Genomic DNA, 22,116 nt, shown 5'->3' with positions numbered 1-22,116 from the left:
GATCAGCAAAGAAGTACGTATTTAGATAGGAAGTATGAAAATGACTAAAGTTTTGAACATAATTCCCTGTCCCCTAAGACAATGAGATGAGAAAACAAACCCTACACTGATGGATGGATGAAACAATACAAAAGACTTCACATTACCTGTCGGAGAGGTAGCCAAAGATCACTGCTCCCAGCAGGACTCCAAACATAAACGTGGGCTGGATCAGCCTTCCAAACCACTCTCGGTTACACACCAGGTCCCACTGGGTCACCACAGTGCTGAGCCACTTGCTTCTGTCGTAGATGTAGCCATCCAAGCAAGGGAAGCTGCTCTTCTGGCCGCTGTACTCATAGTCCAGGCTCGACTGGTCATCCCTCCGGAACCTCTGACAGCTGGTAAGCTCCCAGATCTCCCCATCCTGCAGCTGCACGAGAATGCGATCCTCACGGCCTACGGAGAACTGGGTCCAGATGTCCTCCAACTGCCAAGTAGAGAGGTCTTGGAAAAGAACCTGACTCACATTGCCTGGGGGCCTACAGGTATGCTGGGGGGACACTGACAAGAACACAGAAGCCAAGTAGTGGATACCACAAGAGATATTCTGGAAGGCACATATAAAATAGAGGAATATTTGGTATCTGCAAAGAGAGAGGAAAAGAAACAAGTTATTATAGCTGACCTATGGGCTAAAACACACACACACACACATAGGCAAAAACGGAGAAGGGTCTCCATTATGCTTAGCTTGAATAAAGGAATCAGTTCAGTTCAGTTCAGTCGCTCAGTCATGTCCGACTCTCTGCGACGCCATGAATCACAGCATGCCAGGCCTCACTGTCCATCACCAACTCCCGGAGTTCACTCAAACTCACGTCCACTGAGTCGGTGATGCCATCCAGCCATCTCATCCTCTGTCCTCCCCTTTTCCTCCTGCCCACCATCCCTCCCAGCATCAGAGTCTTTTCCAATGAGTCAACTCTTCGCATGAGGTGGCCAAAGTACTGGAGTTTCAGCTTTAGCATCATTCCTTCCAAAGAACACCTAGGACGATCTCCTTTAGAATGGACTAGTTGGATCTCCTTGCAGTCCAAGGGACTCTCAAGAGTCTTCTCCAACACCACAGTTCAAAAGCATCAATTCTTCGGTGCTCAGCTTTCTTTGCAGTCCAACTCTCACATCCATACATGACCACTGGAAAAACCATAGCCTTGACTAGACAGACCTTTGTTGACAAAGTAATGTCTCTGCTTTTTAATATGCTGTCTAGGTTGGTCATAACTTTCCTTCCAAGGAGTAAGCGTCTTCTAATTTCATGGCTACAATCACCATTTGCAACCAAATCCTGTTAGGGACCTAAGAGGCATCCCATAACGACAACCCTATGAATATGACTGAGAAGGTAACATACATCATATATGACATACATTTTTATACTTCAACTCCTCCCCACTTCACAAATTCCAGTGCTCAAACTCGACACAGTCCCCACAAAGAGCAAACAGATTTTTTTGTGTGTGAAGTTTGTTTTGTTTTTGTGAAGTTTACCTGCCTGCCCCTGGAGGCGTTTAGGTTTGGTACCTAAGTAGTCTCATCACCTGGAGAGGCTTCCCTGCTGCAAAACTCACATTGTCTGACCACAGCTTCCCATCCTCCCAGCTCCCGAGCCCCTCCCATTGGCCCCATCCCCGGCACTCTTCGGGGCTCCAGCCTTTGGCGCCCACCAGCTTCTCTGGTTTACTGCCACCTTCCTGGCCTCATTCCTTCCCCAGCCAGCCTGAACCCCATGGTAGTCACTAGTTTTTTCCACAGAGCTGCACGAGTTCTCTATTCACGTTCTCCATTCACACCCAGTCCCCCCAACAGAGCACCTCCCCTGGCAGGCCTCTGAAGCTAGGATCTGTCTTCTCTGCCCCGCCCACAGGTGCTGAGAAGGTCTTAAGTACACTTTCAGTTCAAATTTCCCTTTTCCTGTCACAAGGATGTGCTCTGCTTAGTCTCTCGGTCATGTTTGACTCTTTGTGACTCCATGGACTGTAGCCCACAAGGCTCCTCTGTCCATGGAATTTTCCAGGCAAGAGTACTAGAGTGGGTTGCCATTCCCTTCTCCAGGGGATTTTCCCGACCCAGGGATCAAGCCCAGGTCTCCTGCGTTGCAGGAGGATTCTTTACCACCTGAGCCACCAGGGAAGTCACAGGGATAACTTCCTAAAAAAAAGAAAATCCTACTTCCTTAGGTGTCTAGCATTCTAACAAATCATTTTCTCCCTTATAAAGATTGCTGTCCACCAAGTGTCTACCCAGCCCAAGGCTCCTTCAGAACAACAGACTTAGACACAACACATCACTATGCCCACAGCCAAGAGAAACACTAATGGAAAAAGAATAGACAGGAAAACCAGAGGTAAGTAAAAGAAAGATGACCAGAACCTCCAGGAAACAGACCTATGCTATCTGGGTGACAGGTAAAAAAAATTACATTCAGTCCTAGATTGATATCATTCTATATAATAGAACATGCCTGTGTATGTGCTAAATCGCTTCAGTCGTGTCTAACTCTTTGTGACCCCATGGACCGTAGCCTGCCAGGCTCCTCTGTCCATGGGGATTCTCTAGGCAAGAATACTGGAGTGGGCTTCCACACCCTCCTTCAGTATCTTCCCCACCTAGGGATTGAACCTGCATCTCTTATGTCTCCTACATTGGCAGGCAAGTTCTTTAACACTAGCACTACCTGGGTAGCCCACAGTAAAACATAACTAGTATTATACCACTGTGGTTAACAGTATGGACTCCAGAACCAGACTACCAAGGTTTGAAGCTTGTCTCCGGTTACTTACCACCTGGGTCTTTTGGGCAAGATCCTTACCCTTTATGTACGTGTAAGTGTTAGATACTATGATGTTCATAAGATGAAGTCAAAAAAGAGCCTAAAAGGGTCATATGCTGCTGCTAAGTCACTTCAGTCATGTCCGACTCTGTGCGACCCCATAGACGGCAGCCTACCAGGCTCCGCCGTCCCTGGGATTCTCCGGGCAAGAACACTGGAGTGGGTAAAGGGTCATATACTGACTGAAAAAAAAAAAAAACCACCACCTATATCCATACATCTAAGTCAGCCACAGGCTCATCATTCCAACTCTGAAATTTTAAACTCTCTCTGTCTTTATTCCAAGATAACTCAAAGATCCAGGCTCTTAGTTCCCTCAACACTATTCCTGAATCTCAGTTTCCTCAATTCCCTCTGACATGGGGCTTAAACCGTGGAGAGTTTGTAACTTCAATACAAACTTGTATTTTGTATTGAACAACACGTAATTCTTCTTAGGTGTCCTGCTTTCCTCTTTTAAAGGTGATTTGGACAGTGTTTCCTCACCTTAGAAATGACCAGTGAGAAATGAGAGACAATTAGGGCTTTCTACTTAACACTGTCGCTAGGTTTCCTTAAGACTAGATAACAATACACGATAACCTCCCTCTCTATTTATAGACAATAAAGAGACCAATGAGAGTGAATGCCAGAGAAAATATGGGCTGCTATGATATGGTCACACTATTTTCACCTTTTGCTATAAGCATTGACATGTTACCCTTTTCCTTCCTATAAGTAGCTTTCCCAATCTACCTTTCCTACCAGAATGGGGACTCAGGTAACAATAATAGTCATGATTTATTGATAACTTACAGAATGATAAGATTTGCATACTCTACTGTGACTGGCTAAGAGCTGTCTCCCCAGACCCATTCTCCCTTTCTCCCACCACACGGAGCCACATCTGACCATGTGGGTGAGGACACGGAGCAGCGGCCCCACATGCTGTGGATGGTGGAGTTGCCTCACCCACTTGGGTCCCTGGATGACACCATGGAGCACAACTGCCCTGGACAGTTACCAGAAACAAAATCCAATTGAGGGGTCTCTTTGTTACAGCTCCTGAGTATGGTGATTAATCCCTAAAATACATGGGGAAAGAATGGTATTAGTAACTACTACCTCTTAAGGTTATCATGAGGATGAAATGAGAGCTGCATGTGGAGTCCTTATAACAAACATGTGTAGTACTATCATTACCCCCATTTTACAGATGAGGAAGTGGTAAGTCAAATGCGCAAGACCATATAGTTAATACGTGGTAAGCCAGGATTGGAACTTGGACATCCATTCCCAGAGCTGATTTTGTAATCCCTATGCTATTCTGCTTCAAGGAAGATAAGATGAGATAATAAATGAAGGACCTGGCTGAATCCCAGGGTTGCACTCAGGAGAGCATCTAGTTGACAGCATGGGCTGCGGAGGCCAATGGACATCCAACGACATCGAATTCTGCTCTGCTACTAAGATTTGTGATTTAGGTGCAAGACCTGGTTTCCTCATGTGTAAAATGAGAGTGATTACCACTAGTCTCAAAGGGCTGCGGTGAAGGTAAAAGAAGGTAACATGTACAAAAAACTTAGGACAGAGCCGGGCACAACTGAACATTCAATAATGCAGGTATCAGGAGGAAGTAGGGGAGAGTTGGGGCCTCCTGCCCCTTCCCGGCCTGCTTCACCATTCTTTTCTTGTGGACACTGGGAATCATAACCAACATCTGTGCAACTTTTCACCCTGGAGAACAGCACAGCATCAGCTCTTCATCACGAGCCTGGAAGGGAGCTAAAGGCAGGAATGATTATAATTCTCACTTTGTGCATAGGAAACTGAGACACAGTATTCCCAGGGTCACCTTAGCAGTGAGTGGCAGGCCAGGATTCAGACTGAGCCCCAAACCTCTGGATCCACACTTTCTATGGCTCCTCGCCCAGCTACCCCTTCTCCCAAAACGTTCTGGGTCAAAGTAGTATTCCAAGAATGAATGAATAAATAAATGAATGAATACACTTTAAATTTTTTTAATTAATTTGACAAATGAAAAGAGGGTGACAATCATACAAAGGTCAAACCTAGGTCCCACCCTGCAGTAGCTGTGGGTCCTTGACCCAGCCTCAGTTTCCCAATCATTAAAATAAGGATTCACCCCCACCCCTTTGTAAGATTCCGCACTGTGTAGTTGGCACATACTAGGTTTCCATAAATCGAACACACACACACACACACACACACACACAGAAAAAGAACGAACAAACTTTAAACGGTTGTTCCTAGAGCAATTCAATACCTGCCAGGCACTGAAGGAGACTCTACCACGGGTTGGGGCGGGACAGCAGCCGTCTGGGGAAGTGAAAGAGGAGCCCATATGGCAGATAAGAGAAATGAGCTGCCAAGAACAGGCGTTCCTCCTGTGACCTGGCTTCTGCAGCCGGGGCTTCGGACTCCGGCACCGGCAGAGGGCGCGCCGGGGGACCCCGCACACACCACTCCCGAAGCGAGCCCCCAGCGCCCGCGGCTCGCTCTGGGGGCGTCCGGCCGCCAGAGTTCGAGAGGATCTCGAACTGGCCCTGGTCCGGGACCAAGAATCAAGACCCAGGCCTCCGGACTTTTCCCGGAAAGGAGGGGTGGGGAGATGTGTTCGGATCGCGAGCTCTGCGCGCGCAAGAACCCCACCGCAACGGAAAGAAACAGACCCCACAGGCGCCTCCACCCACGTGGCTCCGGCTCCCCCGGCACCGTCCTCCCTCTCCACCCCTACCCCATCTCCCTACCTGCCGAAGTGCCCCACGCTGTCAAAAATCAGCTCCAAGTTGCTGGACCCCATGGTGCCGCCGTGCACCACGCTCCGAAGCGGGACGCGCCAAGCTCGCCTAGTGCCGGGGACTGCGGGCACAGCGGTGCCCTGCCCCGCCCCGCCCGGCCCCCGCCGGCCCGCCCGCCCCGGCTTTGGCGTCTCCCGCGCGTCAAAGGGCTCGAGCCGCGCGCGGGGCCAGGCTCTGTTCCTCTGTCTTCCCCTCTAGCGAGTCCCCGCCGCCGCAGCCTCTTGCGCGGCGCGCCGTGCTCCCGGAGCCCGCGGTGGCACGGTGCGCCCATCCCCAGACCCGCCACTTCCCGCGCCCTCCCCGCCGCCCCATCAGACCCTTAACACCGCGTCTGTTTCGGTCGCCGCTCTCGAGAGGCGCGCCGGTGCCTGGGAAGGGTGGTCCGCCCGGCAGCCCAAGGTGGGGAACGCAGACTCCACTCTTGGGCACAAACATCGTTTTCTTAGAGAAGTCCACCCGTTTGGGGCCTACAAGAGCAGAGCACAAAGAATGGATTCTGATGACCCTGAGAAGTGGCAGGATCTTGCAGAACTGTGTGAAACATCTTGTCATAACCGAAGGGCAAAGGGAACTCCCTGGGTAGAAACAAAAAGAATAGCGAAAAGAGCCAACTTACACTAGAAAGAGAGGAAAGCCCATCACCCAAAGTACTTCCCTCACCTACTTGCCACAGAGCCGGAAATAACACCATTAAAGATTTATTTTTGCTATGAATAATTCTATTTTCTTTTGAAATGCAAATACTACTGGAATGATTAATCCATTAAATAATAAGCAATTTGGAATGGATTTTTTTTATAATTGGGTAGATTCTTGCTAACCAGAAAGTCTTAAGCTTGCAAAGGTTGCTTGGGAGGTTCAAGTGGTGGGGAGAGGAGGACAGAGTGAGAAGTTTGGGCAAAAGCTGACCCTAGGAGGGAAAGATGGGAACCACAGGGCCCAGTCAAGACCCTATATTGTTTCAAAGCACCAATAGGAGATTTACCTGGAAAAGATATGGGGGGTTGGGGGCAAGGAGAACTATGGGGAAATAGCTCTGCTGTTCTGATTACAGCAAATAGAAATAGCACAACACAGATAAAAAGAACAAATTCCTAGAAGGACACAAACTACAAACACCCACTCAAGAAAAAAAAAAAAAAAGATAACCAAAACAGCTCTGTATTTATTAAAGAAATTGTATGTGTAGTTGAAAACCTTCCTTCAGGGACTTCTCTGGTGGTCCAGTGGTTGAGAATTTGCCTTCCAATGCAGGAGACATGAGGCAATGGCACCCCACTCCAATACTCTTAGCCTGGAAAATCCCATGGACGGAGGAGCCTGGTGGGCTGCAGTCCATGGGGTCGCTAAGAGTCGGACACAACTGAGTGACTTCACTTTCACTTTTCACTTTCATGCATTGGAGAAGGAAATGGCAACCCACTCCAGCGTTCTTGCCTGGAGAATCCCAGGGACGGAGGAGCCTGGTGGGCTGCCGTCTCTGGGGTCACACAGAGTCGGACACAACTGAAGTGACTTAGCAGCAGCAGCAGCAGGAGACATGGATTCAGTCCCCTGGTAGGAGAACTAAGATCCCACATGCCGTGGGGCTAAGCCACAGCTAAGACTCAGCTACTGAGCCCTCGCGCTCTGGAGACCTTGCACTCCAACTAGGGAAAGCCCATGTGCTGCAGCCAAGACCCAGCACAGGCAAAAATGAATAAATAAATAATTTAAAACTCCCCACAAAGAAAACCCCAGGCCCAGACATTTAAGAAAGAAACAATACTTATTCAGCACACACATACTCTTCAAGAAAACTGAAGAGTAGGGAATACTTCCCAACTCATTCTATTACCCTGATACCAGAACCAGGCAGGACATAAGAAAACTACAAACCAATATACCTCATGAGCATAGATATAAAATATTCTTAACAAAATTTTAGCAAATTGAATGCATCTTTATATAAAAAAGACAATACATCATGACCAAGTAAGGTTTACCCCAAGAAAGCAAGAGTCATTTAACATCTGAAAAATCAATCAATAAAATTCACCATAATGACAAACTAAAAAGGAAAAACCATATAATCATCTCAATAGATACCAAAAAAATTAGAATTTGGCAAAAACCCGAACACCCTTTCATAATAAAAACACTCAACAAACCAGGAATAGAAAGTATTATGATCTGTTTCTGCCCATAGAACACTTCTCTTTTTTAAATTAATTTATTTATTTTAATTGGAGGCTAATTACTTTACAGTATTGTGGTGGTTTTTGCCACACATCAACATGAATCAGCCATGGGTGTACATGTATTCCCCTGTCCCGAACTCTCCTCTACCTCCCTCCCTATCCCATCCTTCTGGGTTATCCCAGTGCACCAGCTTTGAGTACCCTATTTCATGCATCAAACTTGGACTGGTCATCTATTTTACATATGGTGATATACATGTTTCAATGCAATTCTCTCAAATCATCCCACACTTGCCTTCTCCCACAGAGTCCAAAAGACTGTTTTTTATATCTTTGTCTCCTTTGCTGTCTTGCACTTAGGATCATTGTTACCATCTTTCTAAATTCCACGTATGTGCATTAATATATTGTATTGGTGTTTTTCTTTCTGACTTACTTCACTCTGTGTAATAGGCTCCAGTTTCATCCACTTCATTAGAACTGACTCAAATGCATTCTTTTTAATAGCTGAGTAATATTCCATTGTGTATATGTACCACAACTTTCTTATCTACTCATCTGTCGATGGACATCTAAGTTGCTTCCATGTCCTAGCTATTGTAAACAGTGCTGCAATGAACACTGGGGTACACATGTCTCTTTCAATTCTGGTTTCCTCAGTGTGTATGCCCAGCAGTGGGATTGCTGGGTCATCAGTCAGTTCAGTTCAGTCGCTCAGTTGACTCTTTGCCACCCCATGAATCGCAGCATGCCAGGCCTCCCTGTCCATCACCAACTCCTGGAGTTCACTCAAACTCATGTCCATCAAATCGATGATGCAATCCAGCCATCTCATCCTCTATCATCCCCTTCTCCTCTTACCCCCAATCCCTCCCAGCATCAGATTCTTTTCCAATGAGTCAACTCTTCGCATGAGGTGGCCAAAGTATTGGAGTTTCAGCTTTAGCATCAGTCCTTCCAATGAACACCCAGGACTGATCTCCTTTAGGATGGACTGGTTGGATATCCTTGCAGTCCAAGGGACTCTCAAGAGTCTTCTCCAACACCATAGTTCAAAAGCACCAATTCTTCGGTGCTCAGCTTTCTTCACAGTCCAACTCTCACATCCACACATGACCACTGGAAAAACCATAGCCTTGACTAGATAGACCTTTGTTGGCAAAGTAATGTCTCTGCTTTTTATATGCTATCTAGGTTGGTCATAACTTTCCTTCCAAGGAGTAAGCGTCTTTTAATTTCATGGCTGCAATCACCATCTGCAGTGATTTTGGAGCCAAAAAAAAAAAAAGTCTGACACTGTTTCCACTGTTTCCCCATCTATTTCCCATGAATCGATGGGACCAGATGCTGTGATCTTAGTTTTCTGAATGTTGAGCTTCAAGCCAACTTTTTCACTCTCCTCTTTCACTTTCAACAAGAGGCTTTTAAGTTCCTCTTCACTTTCTGCCATAAGGGTGATGTCATCTGCATATCTGAGGTTATTGATATTTCTCCCAGCAATCTTGATTCCAGCTTGTGCTTCTTCCAGCCCAGTGTTTCTGATGATTTACTCTGCATAGAAGTTAAATAAGCAGGGTGACAATATACAGCCTTGACATACTCCTATTCCTATTTGGAACCAGTCTGTTGTTCCATGTCCAGTTCTAACTGTTGCTTCCTGACCTGCATACAGGTTTCTCAAGAGGCAGGTCAGGGGGTCTGGTATTCCCATCTCTTTCAGAATTTTCCACAGTTTATTGTGATCCACATAGTCAAAGGCTTTGGCATAGTCAGTAAAGCAGAAATAGATGTTTTTCTGGAACTCTCTTGCTTTTTCCATGATCCAGCAGATGTTGGCAATTTGATCTCTGGTTCCTCTGCCTTTTCTAAAACCAGCTTGAACATCTGGAAGTTCATAGTTCACATATTGCTGAAGTCTGGCTTGGAGAATTTTGAGCATTGCTTTACTAGCGTGTGAGATGAGTGCAATTGTGCGGTAGTTTGAGCAGTCTTTGGCATTGCCTTTCTTTGGGATTGGAATGAAAACTGACCTTTTCCAGTCCTGTGGCCACTGCTGAGTTTTCCAAATTTGCTGACATATTGAGTGCAGCACTTTCACAGCATCATCCTTTAGGATTTGAAATAGCTCAACTGGAATTCCATCACTTTCACTAGCTTTGTTCATAGTGATGCTTTCTAAGGCCCACTTGACTTCACATTCCAGGATGTCTGGCTCTAGGTCAGTGATCACACCATCGTGATTATCTGGGTCGTGAAGATCTTTTTTGTACAGTTCTCCTGTGTATTCTTGCCATCTCTTCTTAATATCTTCTGCTTCTGTTAGGTCCATACCATTTCTGTCCTTTATTGTACCCATCTTTGCATGAAATGTTCCCTTGGTATCTCTAATTCTCTTGAAGAGATCTCTAGTCTTTCCCATTCTGTTGTTTTCCTCTATTTCTTTGCATTGATCACTGAGGAAGGCTTTCTTATCTCTCCTTGCTCTTCTTTGGAACTCTGCATTCAGATGCTTATATCTTTCGTTTTCTCCTTTGCTTTTCGCTTCTCTTCTTTTCACAGCTATTTGTAAGGCCTCCCCAGACAGCCATTTTGCTTTTTCACATTTCTTTTCCAAGGGTATGGTCTATTCCATGGGGATGGTCATGCTTGTTATAAGGCAGTTCTATTTCCAGTTTTTTAAGGAATCTCCACACTGTTCTCCATAGTGGCTGTACTAGTTTGCATTCCCACCAATAGTGTAAAAGGGTTCCCTTTCTCCACATCCTCTCCAGCATTTATTGTTTGTAGACTTTTTGATGGCAGCCATTCTGACCAGCATGAGATGATACCTCATTGTGGTTTTGATTTGCATTTCTCTGGTAGTGAGTGATGTTAAACATCTTTTCATGTGTTTGTTAGCCATCTTTATGTCTTCTTTGAAGAAATGTCTATTTAGTTCTTTGGCCCATTTTTTGATTGGGTCATTTGTTTTTCTGGTATTGAGCTGCATGAGCTGCTTGTATATTTTTGAGATTAACTCTTTGTCAGTTGTTTCATTTGCTATTATTTTCTCCCATTCTGAAGGCTGTCTTTTCACCTTGCTTATAGTTTCCTTCATTGTGTAAAAGCTTTTAAGTTTAATTAGGTCTCATTTGTTTATTTTTGCTTTTATTTCCATTACTCTGGGAGGTGGGTCATAGAGGATCTTGCTGTGATTATGTCAGAGAGTGTTCTGCCTATGTTTTCCTCTAGAAGTTTTATAGTTTCTGGTTTTACATTTAGATCTATAATCCATTTTGAGTTTATTTTTGTGCATGGTGTTAGAAAGTGTTCTAGTTTCATTCTTTTACAGGTAGTTGACCACTTTTCCCAGCACCACTTGCTAAAGTGATTGTCTATACTTCATTGTATATTTTTGCCTCCTTTGTCAAAGATAAGGTGTCCGCAGGTGCTGGCATTCATCTCTGGGCTTTCTATTTTGCTTCATTGATCTATATTTCTATCTTTGTGCCACTACCATACTGTCTTGATGACTGTAGATTTGTAGTATTGTCTGAAGTCAGGCAGGTTGATTCCTCCCATTCCATTCTTCTTTCTCAAGATTGCTTTGGCTATTCAAGGTTTTTTTGTGTTTCCACACAAATTATGGAAATTATTTGTTCTAATTGCTAAGTCGCTTCAATCATGTCCGACTCTGTGTGACCCCATGGACTGCAGCCTACCAGGCTTCTCCGTCCAAGGGATTCTCCAGGCAAGAACACTGGAGTGGGTTGCCATTTCCTTCTCCAATGCATGAAAGTGGAAAGTAGAAAGTGAAAGTGAAGTTGCTCAGTCGTGTCCGACTCTTTGCGACCCCATGGACTGCAGCCTACCAGGCTCCTCCATCCATGGGATTTTCCAGGCAACAGTACTGGAGTGGGGTGCCATTGCCCTCTTGTTCTGTGAAAAATACCATTGGTAGCTTGATAGGGATTGCATTGAATCTATAGATTGCTTTGGGTAGTATACTCATTTTCACTATATTGATTCTTCCGATCCATGAACATGGTATTTTCTCCATCTATTTGTGTCATCTTTGATTTCTTTCATCAGTGTTTTATAGTTTTCTATATATCATAGAACACTTCTGACATGAAATGTGTGGGTGTTTTCCTCATACCAACATCTAATTCTCCAACTCTGCAAATACCAACTTGGTTACCCGAATGTGGGCTTCTCTGGTGGCTCATTGATAAAGAATCCACCTGTCCATGCAGAAAACTCAGGTTAGAACCCTGGGTCAGGAAGATCCCCTGAAGAAGGAAATGGCAACCCACTCCAGTATTCTTGCCTGGAAAATCCTATGGACAGAGAAGCCTGGTGAGCTACAGTCCATGGGGTTGCAAAAGAGTCAAACACAACTTAATGACTAAACAACAACTAGTCCATTTCTTTTTCTTTGCTATTTAGTACTCCATTGTTCCAACAGATTACAATTTACTTAACAGTTTTCTAATTGATGGACTTGCAGATTGTATTCTGATTTTTTACTATAGAAATGCTGCTGTAAAGAGTCCCTATGTGCATATACTGGAGTTTTTCCAAAGTATATTCTTAGGAATGGAGTTGTGTAGTGAAGTACATGCATCAACTAGCAACTATTGCCAAATTGCTCTCCAAAGTTGTTTCACCAACTTGACTTCCAATCAGAAGAGTATAAAATTTGTAATTTCCCTGTACCTTTCTTTACCAATACTTGGCTCATCAAACTCTTAAATATTAGTCAGTTTCAGAGATGTGAAATGGTATTGCACTGCCGTTTTAATCTGCATTTCCTCTATTAGTACTGAGGTTGTACATCTTTTCATATGTTCATTGATCATTTGGATTTTCTTTCCTGAGAATTGCCTATTCATATTTTTGTGCATTTTCCTACCAGATTCATTTTATTTATTTTGATTTGTAAGAGTTCTTTGCATAGTCCAGATACCTTTGTCAGTTAAGCACTGGAAATAAGTGTATTTTCGATCTCTTTATGGTTTTTTGGTGATCAGAAGTGGTATTTTTTATTTTAATGAAGTCAAATTCATAAATATTTTCCTTTATAGCTTGTGATTTTGCACCTGGTTTTAAATTTTTGGCTTTACCATGAAATCAAAAAATATTCTATTTTCTTCTGAAAGTTTTAGCCTTTGGCTTTTCTTATGTAAGGCTTAAAGCCACTAGAACAGATTATTTGATTTGAGGTAAAGATTCAGTTCTCCTGTGTACAGAGGAGCCTGGTGGGCTATGGTCTATAGGGTTGCAAAGAGTTGGACACAACTAGAGCCACTTAGCACACACACGAAGTTTCAATTTTGGCTTCTCCATACTGGTAAAATATTGTCCCAGCGCCATTTATTGAACAAACTCCATCCTTTTCACTACATTTCCACCTCTGTCATCTATAAAGTTTCTATTCACCTTTGGGTTTATTCTGTAATCTCTAAGTCTGTTCCATTGGTCTATTTATTTTCCCTGTGCCTATGTCTTTATTTTTACAGTTTTATGCAATCTACTCCAATCTTTTACTACTCCTTCCTCCAAAGTAACTTATTAAAGTCGCCATGACCTGTGTTGACAAATTCAATGGTCAATTTTCAATCTTTATTTTACCCAATCTCCACTGCTAAAAAAGTTATTAAAACCATGGATCACATACAAATATACAATGAACACTTATCAATGATCTTATTTTACTCATTATTTAATAAGAACATTAATAAGATATTACAATCAGTTCAAAGAGGAATTCAATAAAGTCCATGTTTTAAAGCAATAAGGAATGCTATAACAAGTTACAAATAGATGCAGAAATGGTCTATCCAAAGAGTAAATGCATTTCACCATTACCACCAACACTATCAATACTTTCCACAGGAAACAATTCATTTCTATGAACAAGAATTATTGCATTATTAGTTTTTGACAACTTACAAAGTTATAAAAAGGTCAAATACTATGAAATATGAAGATAACCCTAAGAAAGGGTATTAAACAAATATTCTTTTTTTTTTTTTTTTTGAGAGGGCATTTCAAAATCTTTCAGAATGTTTACTAGCACCACAGTATCATATTGTCCTTCTTGAAACATCTTCCTTTGCATGTATGCCATCCTAACCTCTTGATTTTCCTCTTTCAATTTTCCCTAAGTGTTGGAGAACCCCAGGACTCTGAGCTCTCTTGTCTCTTTTTACACTTTCCCGAGTAGCATCGTGTTGTCCAAGAGCTGGTAAGCTATAGCACACAGGCTAAATCTGGCCTGCCACCTGCTTATACAAATGAACTTTTATTGGAACATAGTCACATTCATTCATTCAGATTATCTATAACTACTTTCAAACTACAATGGCTGACCTAAGTAGTTGTGACAGACTGGCCCACAAAGCCTAAAATATTTACTATCTGGCCCTTTACAGAAAAAAGTTTGCATGGATTTGCAAACCCATGATCTAGTCTTCTGGTTTTCAAAACTTAATACTAATGACTCCCAAATGTATATGTCCAAGCTGACCTCACCCCAGCACCCCACTTTCTGGCCAAATCAATGAATTCTTCAGGACACAGCTCAGCTGCTGCTCGATGTCAGATTCTTGATGACAATAAAATGAAGCTCCAAGTCCTTTCTTTAGTATACAGCCATTAGTGACCGTTTATCTATATATCATAATTTTATAAACATATTTTAAAATAAACTTTAAATTGACTAACATTTAAAACTAACTTTAATATGCTTGTTTTAAATATATTACATGTATTGAGCAGAAGTTAGTGCTGGAAACAGAAACCTCTCTACGTATTTCAAGAAGAGAGGGATACAATAAAAGGGACTGTATACTTTCAATATTGTTGGAAGGGCTGGAGGAGAAGTCAGGGGCCACAACCTGAATATTTGTTTCAAGGTCACACCACCATAGTTGCAGCCCAGAGATCAGGAAGTTGCTGCAGCTGCAAGCACTGTAAGCTGTAACTGCTGCTGCTGCTGCTGCTAAGTCGCTTCAGTCGTGTCCGACTCTGTGTGACCCCATAGACGGCAGCCCACCAGGCTCCCCCGTCCCTGGGATTCTCAAGGCAAGAACACTGGAGTGGGTTGCCATTTCTTTCTCCAATGCATGAAAGTGAAAAGTGAAAGTGAAGTCGCTCAGTCGTGTCCAACTGTTCACGACCCCATGGACTGCAGCCTACCAGGCTCCTCCGTCCATGGGATTTTCCAGGCAAGAGTACTGAAGTGGGTTGCCATTGGCTTCTCCAAAGCTGTAACTACTGCAGCACAATTGCCTTGTGCCCACTTACAAGAGGAGGACTGAAGGGGGAATGCTGCACAATTTCAAAAGATACTAGAGCCTATGTCACTTGCTATCTCACCTGATATCCACTGAGAGAAGACAAGTAAGAGATGGCGGGGGGTAGTCTAAGGAACAAAAATAATTCTGGTTTTTGCTCACCCTGATTACCTTCACTGCTCTTAGGATACTCTTTCTTAGAAGGGGCTTTTATTTCCTGACCACCATTTCCCTCTTCCTTCTCCCCACCTCTATCCCAGCTTGCTTCTTCCAATTCTCTTTCATTTCCTCAAGCACCTGCTATTGGTCATTTTCGGTAGAAGCCTGGGAGAAGTTTTAAGGGAGTGGCTATTTGTAAGATTGGTCCTTCATTTAGTAAATATACGTTTTATTTGTCTCTGCTCTGTGTGTGGAGGCAACATGAGTAGAAGGTATGATCCCTTACATAAAAATTTGATAGATAGATATAGAAATAGATATATATGCTATATGCCAGGCACTATGCTAAGAACTTAATGTTGGTTATCTCATTTACTTCTTATATCTCTCTAAGATCAAAGTTGTTCTCATCCTCATACTCAGGTAAGAAATGTGAGTCCCAGAGAATAAACAATCTGTTTAAGGTTGCCCAAGCTTGAGAGTTGCAGAGCCAGGTGCCAATGTAGCCCGGTCTTACTCTAAAGCTACTGCTCATGACAACACTGGCACTACTTGTTTAAAAAAAGTATGGTTAAAAAAAAAAAAAAAAAGTGTGGCTTTTGCAGAGTTACCATTGAAATGACTGGAGTGGAAATCTGGTGACTTCAAACCACCAGTCCTTGAAGGTCCATAAGAAATGCCCACAAGTTACTAGGCAGTAAGCTCTGGAAGACACCCATTTGCCCCCTGTTCAAGTCAAAGTCTTTAAAACTCAAAGGAGGAAGTAATTTCTTCTGGGTGGGGTAACCTCAAAGACTTCTAGAAGGATCTGACATCTGATTTCAAATTTGAAGGATAAGTAAATATAGCCAGGCAGAGTTGGACCAGGCTCAGTTCAGTTCAGTTCAGTCACTCAGTCGTGTCTGACTCTTTGTAACTCCATGAACCACAGCATGCCCGGCCTCCCTGTCCATCACCAACCTCTGGAGTTTACCCAAACTCATGTCTATTGAGTCGGTGATGCCATCCAACCGTCTCATCCTCTGTCATCCCCTTCTCCTCCTGCCCTCAATCTTTCCCAGCATCAAGGTCTTTTCAAATGAGTCAGCTCTTCGCATAGGTGGCCAAAGTATTGGAGTTATAGCTTCAACATCAGTCCTTCCAACGAACACCCAAGACTGATCTCCTTTAAGATGAACTGGTTGGATCTCCTTGCAGTCCAAGGGACTCTCAAGAGTCTTCTCCAACACCACAGTTCAAAAGCATCATTCTTCAGTATGCAGCTTTCTTCATAGTCCAACTCTCACATTCATACATGACCACTGGAAAAACCACAGCCTTGACTAGACGGACCTTTGTTGGCAAAGTAATGTCTCTGCTTTTGAATATGTTGTCTAGGTTGGTCATAACTTTCCTTCCAAGGAGTAAGCGTCTTTTAATTTCATGGCTGCATTCACCATCTGCAGTGACTTTGGAGCCCCCCAAAATAAAGTCAGCCACTGTTTCCACTGTTTCCCCATCTATTTGCCATGAAGTGATGGGACTGGATGCCATGATCTTAGTTTTCTGAATGTTGAGCTTTAAGCCAACTTTTTCACTCTTCTCTTTCATTTTCATCAAGATGCTCTTTAGTTCCTCTTCACTTTCTGCCATAAGGGTGGTGTCATCTGCATATCTGAAGTGGAGAAAATAGCCTGAGTAAAGATCCAGGTGTAAAAAGTCAGGACCTGTGTGAGGTCCTGGTGTGCAGCACAGCAGCATTCTGCCATGGGATGGCAGAATTGTGTGGTGCTCAGCCTGGTGCCTGGCACACAGAAACACAGGGCATGTCTTCCTGAAGGGTCTTAGAAGACACCATTAAAGGCATGGTTGAAAATATCTCCACATTAAAAACTGTGAGACCTCCAGCAAGTCACATCTCTCTGGTGTCACTGCCTCCATCAAATTGGTTGAAAGTGACAGTCCCAATTCACGGGGCTGTGGTGAGGGTTAAATGAGTTAAGGGTTAAATCAGAGCCCTGTAAAGGGCTCTAATCAACATTTCAGTTGCAAATAACAGCAAACCTAACTCAAACAAGCTTAAGTAAGGAAGGGACTTTTTGACTCCTTATGGGAAAAGTCCAGATATAGAACTAGCTTCCAGTGTGGTGGGATCCAGAGGGACAAACGATATCATCAGGCTTCCCCCTCCTCTGTCATTCTTTCTCTCTTCTCTTTTCTGCTTTTCTGTGTAGATTTAACTCCAGAAGAAAGAAACCCACTCTCTCCCACACCTAAAATTCAAATTTCCTACAGCTGGGCTTGGAGATGGGTTGGGGGCAGGGGTGCGGTGAGGAGAGACACGGCGAGTAGAATGTTCTGATTGGTTGGCCTGTTAGGGGCAGAGAATGCTCTGATTGGCTGGCCTTTGGTGGGCGAATGCTCTGATTGGCTGGGCTGCATCACACGTTCAGCCCCCCCACAATGGCCACCGACAGGTTCTCACAAATGTGGGGGTCATAACGTCTTACCTGGAAAGGGATTCCAACAGGACAAATAACATTTAGAAGCTTTTAACAGAGTGCCTGATCCTTGTAAGTGTTTACTAAAAGCTAATGCTATGAAGATAGGCCAAAAAGGACAAGTTAGGGCCACACACATGAGGCCTTGAATTCTAGGCTAAAATGATTGAGTTTTAGTTAAAGGGCAGTGGTGAGCCACTGAAACCTTTGTCCAGTATGGTGAACAAAATGTTTTAGGAAGATTGGTCTGATAGTGGGAGTGTGACAGAGGGTAGAGAATTTGGTGGTAGGAAGGTCAGCTGGGAAGCTGATATATTCTGAGTTCAGTGTTGAGGATCCAGGTTACAGATGTGATGGTAGGAACAGAATGAAGGGAATTACCACTTAAATGGCAGAGAAGGAAGAATGGCAGGTTTTGACTGCCTGGGGAGGGCACATCAATGTCAGGAGGTGAGCAGTCCCTGAGGTTGTAAACCTGGTTGACAGGGAAGATGGTGGCCTGACCACTCAGATTCCTCTCTTTTCCTCCTTCCTCTTTTTTGCCTTAACCCTCCCTTCCCTCTCTCTTTCAGGAGCTATGTAATTTTCTCTTATCCTACACAGCACAGTCTTTCTTGGGTATATTTCACTTGCACACCCACCAAGGACTCTTTCTGGAGTAGCTTTAAAAGTACTGATTTATAAACAATCGCAATGTGTTAAAGATTCAGGTGAATGCAGTGTTCCCGTCTTACCATAAAAGCAAGCAAGCAAACAAAAGGCATTTGTAGAACTTGCAGAAGATTCGGAATAACCTTTGTCTCTTCTAAGAGCATGAAATGAATTGGAGTTTTGACCAGGAACCCTTAGTATTTTGTCTGTGTTAGAAATGTAAAGAATGTAGCAAAAGATGGATTTCACTCAAGGAAGTGCAAGAGGTCTCTCTGTGTGTGTTTGTGTTTTCAGGTCTGTAAGTGAGCTAGAGAACCACTGACACCTTGGAGGCAGTTGTATGTCAGCATGATACTAACCAAAGTGGTCAAAACTTGTTTTTTGAAGCAAGTCTGAGGAAGGGAAGAAAGATACTTCTTAGTTCGGCTTCTGAATTATGTTTCTTATGAGACTGGGATGTTAAGGGGAGGGTTGCACAATGAGGTGTCTCAAAACCATCAGGTAGCAACCTGCTCCAGAAGCCCTCACCCAAAGCTCCAGCTGGTCCAGGCTGCAGTCATGATGGATTTCTTTTTTGATCAATGATGAAAACTTGTTCTTGTCTTTCACTTGTTATCTGGGTGGGTTACTGAGTCTTGTGAAAACTTCAAGAGGGCTTCCAATCCCCTACACCATAATCTGGGAAGTAAAACTAAGTATTAAGCAACTGAAAAAGTTATGGCATTGTCTGTCACTTTCCATCTTCTTTCATAATATAGCCCTTTAAATAAAGGACCACATAGGGATGGAAGAGGAGGCTTCCCTGGTGGCTCAGATGGTAAAGAATCTGCCTGCAATGTGGGAGACCTGGGTTTGATCCCTGTGTTCAGAAAACCACCTGGAGAAGGGAATGGCAACCCACTCCAGTATTCTTGCCTGGAGAATCCCTTTGGACAGAGAAGCCTGGCGGGCTACAGTCCATGGGGTCACAGAGTCGGACACGACTGAACAACTAAGCACAGTGATGGCAGAGGAGCCAGTTAGAAGGAGTCTATGACCCTCAACAATCAAGCACAGACCTGAACAAGGGGATGACAAATGATGTTATCCAAAAGAGGTTGAAAGGCCCCTCTGCCCCACAGTTTCTCTCTGCCTGTCTGCGGCAGAAAACTGACAGAGCACCTTGTGTTCCGTTTTAAGTTGAAGTCTTTTCACCTGAGAGCACTGGCGCAACCTTTCTTTATACCAAACACCTGCTCATCCTTCCTAGTTCAGCTTCAGTGATATACCTCTTATGTGATGCTTTTGCTGATCCCCGCTCCCAACTCTCCATCCTCCTCTCCCTCTCCTTCTCTCTCTCTCCCCCTCTCTCCTTCTCTCTCTCTCTCTCTCTAGCAGGGAGGTGATGATGTGGCTAATATTTGTCTTATTGAAGGTGAGGAAGGGCGGCATGAGGAGATACCCCTCGTCCAAGATAAGGAGCAATGGCTGTGCTTTGCTGGAGCAGCCGTGAAGAGATACCCCATGCCCAAGGTAAGAGAAACCCAAGTAAGATGGTAGGTGTTGCAAGAGGGCAAACACACTGAAACCATACTCACAGAAAACTAGTCAATCTAATCACACTAGGACCATAGCCTTGTCTAAGTAAATGAAACTAAGCCATGCCCCTGGGGCAACCCAAGATGGGTGGGTCATGGTGGAGAGATTTGACAGAATGTGGTCCACTGGAGAAGGGAATGGCAAACCACTTCAGTATTCTTGCCTTGAGAACCCCATGAACAGTATGAAAAGGCAAAATGATAAGATATTGAAAGAGAAACTCCCCAGGTCAGTAGGTGCCCAATATGCTACTGGAGATCAGTGGAGAAATAACTCCAGAAAGAATGAAGGGATGGAGCCAAAACAAAAACAATACCCAGCTGTGGATGTGACTGGTGATAGAAGCAAGGTCTGATGCTGTAAAGAGCAATATTGCATAGGAACCTGGAATGTCAGGTCCATGAATCAAGGCAAATTGGAAGTGGTCAAACAAGAGATGGCAAGAGTGAATGTCAACATTCTAGGAATCAGCAAACTGAAATGGACTGGAATGGGTGAATTTAACTCAGATGACCATTATATCTACTACTGTGGGCAGGAATCCCTCAGAAGAAATGGAGTGGCCATGATGGTCAACAAAAGAGTCCGAAATGCAGTACTTGGATGCAATCTCAAAAATGACAGAATGATCTCTGTTCATTTCCAAGGCAAACCATTCAATATCACATAATCCCAGTCTATGCCCCAACCAGTAATGCTGAAGAAGCTGAAGTTGAACGGTTCTATGAAGACCTACAAGACCTTTTAGAACTAACACCCCAAAAAGATGTCCTTTTCATTATAGGGGACTGGAATGCAAAAGTAGGAAGTCAAGAAACACCTGGACTAACAGGCAAATTTGGCCTTGCAATACGGAATGAAGCACGGCAAAGACTAATAGAATTTTGCCAAGAAGATGCACTGGTCATAACAAACACCCTCTTCCAACAACACAAGAGAAGACTCTATACATGGACATCACCAGATGGTCAACACCAAAATCAGATTGATTATATTCTTTGCAGCCTAAGATGGAGAAGCTCTATACAGTCAGCAAAAACAAGACCAGGAGCTGACTGTGGCTCAGACCATGAACTCCTTATTGCCAAATTCAGACTGAAATTGAAGAAAGTAGGGAAAACCACTAGACCATCCAGGTATGACCTAAATCAAATCCCTTATGATTATACAGTGGAAGTGAGAAATAGATTTAAAAGCCTAGATCTGATAGATAGAGTGCCTGATGAACCATGGAATGAGGTTCGTGACATTGTACAGGAGACAGGGATCAAGACCATTCCCATGGAAAAGAAATGCAAAAAAGCAAAATGGCTGTCTGGGGAGGCCTTACAAATAGCTGTGAAAAGAAGAGAAGCGAAAAGCAAAGGAGAAAAGGAAAGATATAAACATCTGAATGCAGAGTTCCAAAGAATAGCAAGACGAGATAAGAAAGCCTTCTTCAGCGATTAATGCAAAGAAATAGAGGAAAACAACAGAATGGGAAAGACTAGGGATCTCTTCAAGAAAATCAGAGATACCAAAGGAACATTTCATGCAAAGATGGGCTCGATAAAGGACAGAAATGGTATGGACCTAACAGAAGCAGAAGATATTAAGAAGAGATGGCAAGAATACACAGAAGAACTGTACAAAAAAGATCTTCACGACCCAGATAATCACAATGGTGTGATCACTGACCTAGAGCCAGACATCCTGGAATGTGAAGTCAAGTGGGCCTTAGAAAGCATCACTATGAACAAAGGTAGTGAAGGTGATGGAATTCCAGTTGAGCTGTTTCAAATCCTGAAAGATGATGCTGTGAAAGTGCTGTACTCAATATGCCAGCAAATATGGAAAACTCAGCAGTGGCCACAGGACTGGAAAAAGTCAGTTTTCATTCCAATCCCAAAGAAAGGCAATGCCAAAGACTGCTCAAACTACCGCACAATTGCACTCATCTCACACGCTAGTAAAGTAATGCTCAAAATTCTCCAGGCCAGGCTTCAGCAATATGTGAACCGTGAACTTCCTGATGTTCAAGCTGGTTTTAGAAAAGGCAGAGGAACCAGAGATCAAATTGCCAACATCTGCTGGATCATAGAAAAAGCAAGAGAGTTCCAGAAAAGCATCTAT

General features: G+C 43.7%; 1 protein-coding gene across 2 annotated transcripts in view; it reads right to left on the bottom strand.

The window, feature by feature from the left end:
• The window catches only part of SLC22A16 (solute carrier family 22 member 16), a 35,243-nt gene extending 29,466 nt beyond the window's left edge, over positions 1-5,777 (bottom strand). For both annotated transcript variants that reach the window (XM_061427586.1, XM_061427587.1), the window contains exons 1-2: positions 5,626-5,777; positions 147-626 (exon numbers count right to left, since the gene is read on the bottom strand). In XM_061427586.1, coding sequence (XP_061283570.1) covers positions 147-626; positions 5,626-5,678 — 533 coding nt within the window. In that variant the 5' untranslated portion in view covers positions 5,679-5,777. The remainder of the gene's footprint in view (positions 1-146; positions 627-5,625) is intronic.
• Positions 5,778-22,116: the final 16,339 nt, after the last annotated feature.

The sequence above is a fragment of the Bos javanicus genome, chromosome 9, assembly GCF_032452875.1.
Source record: "Bos javanicus breed banteng chromosome 9, ARS-OSU_banteng_1.0, whole genome shotgun sequence".
Classification (NCBI taxonomy): Eukaryota; Metazoa; Chordata; class Mammalia; order Artiodactyla; family Bovidae; genus Bos; species Bos javanicus.
Note: the sequence above shows the minus strand (reverse complement) of the source record. Positions and strands in the feature narration are given on the sequence as shown.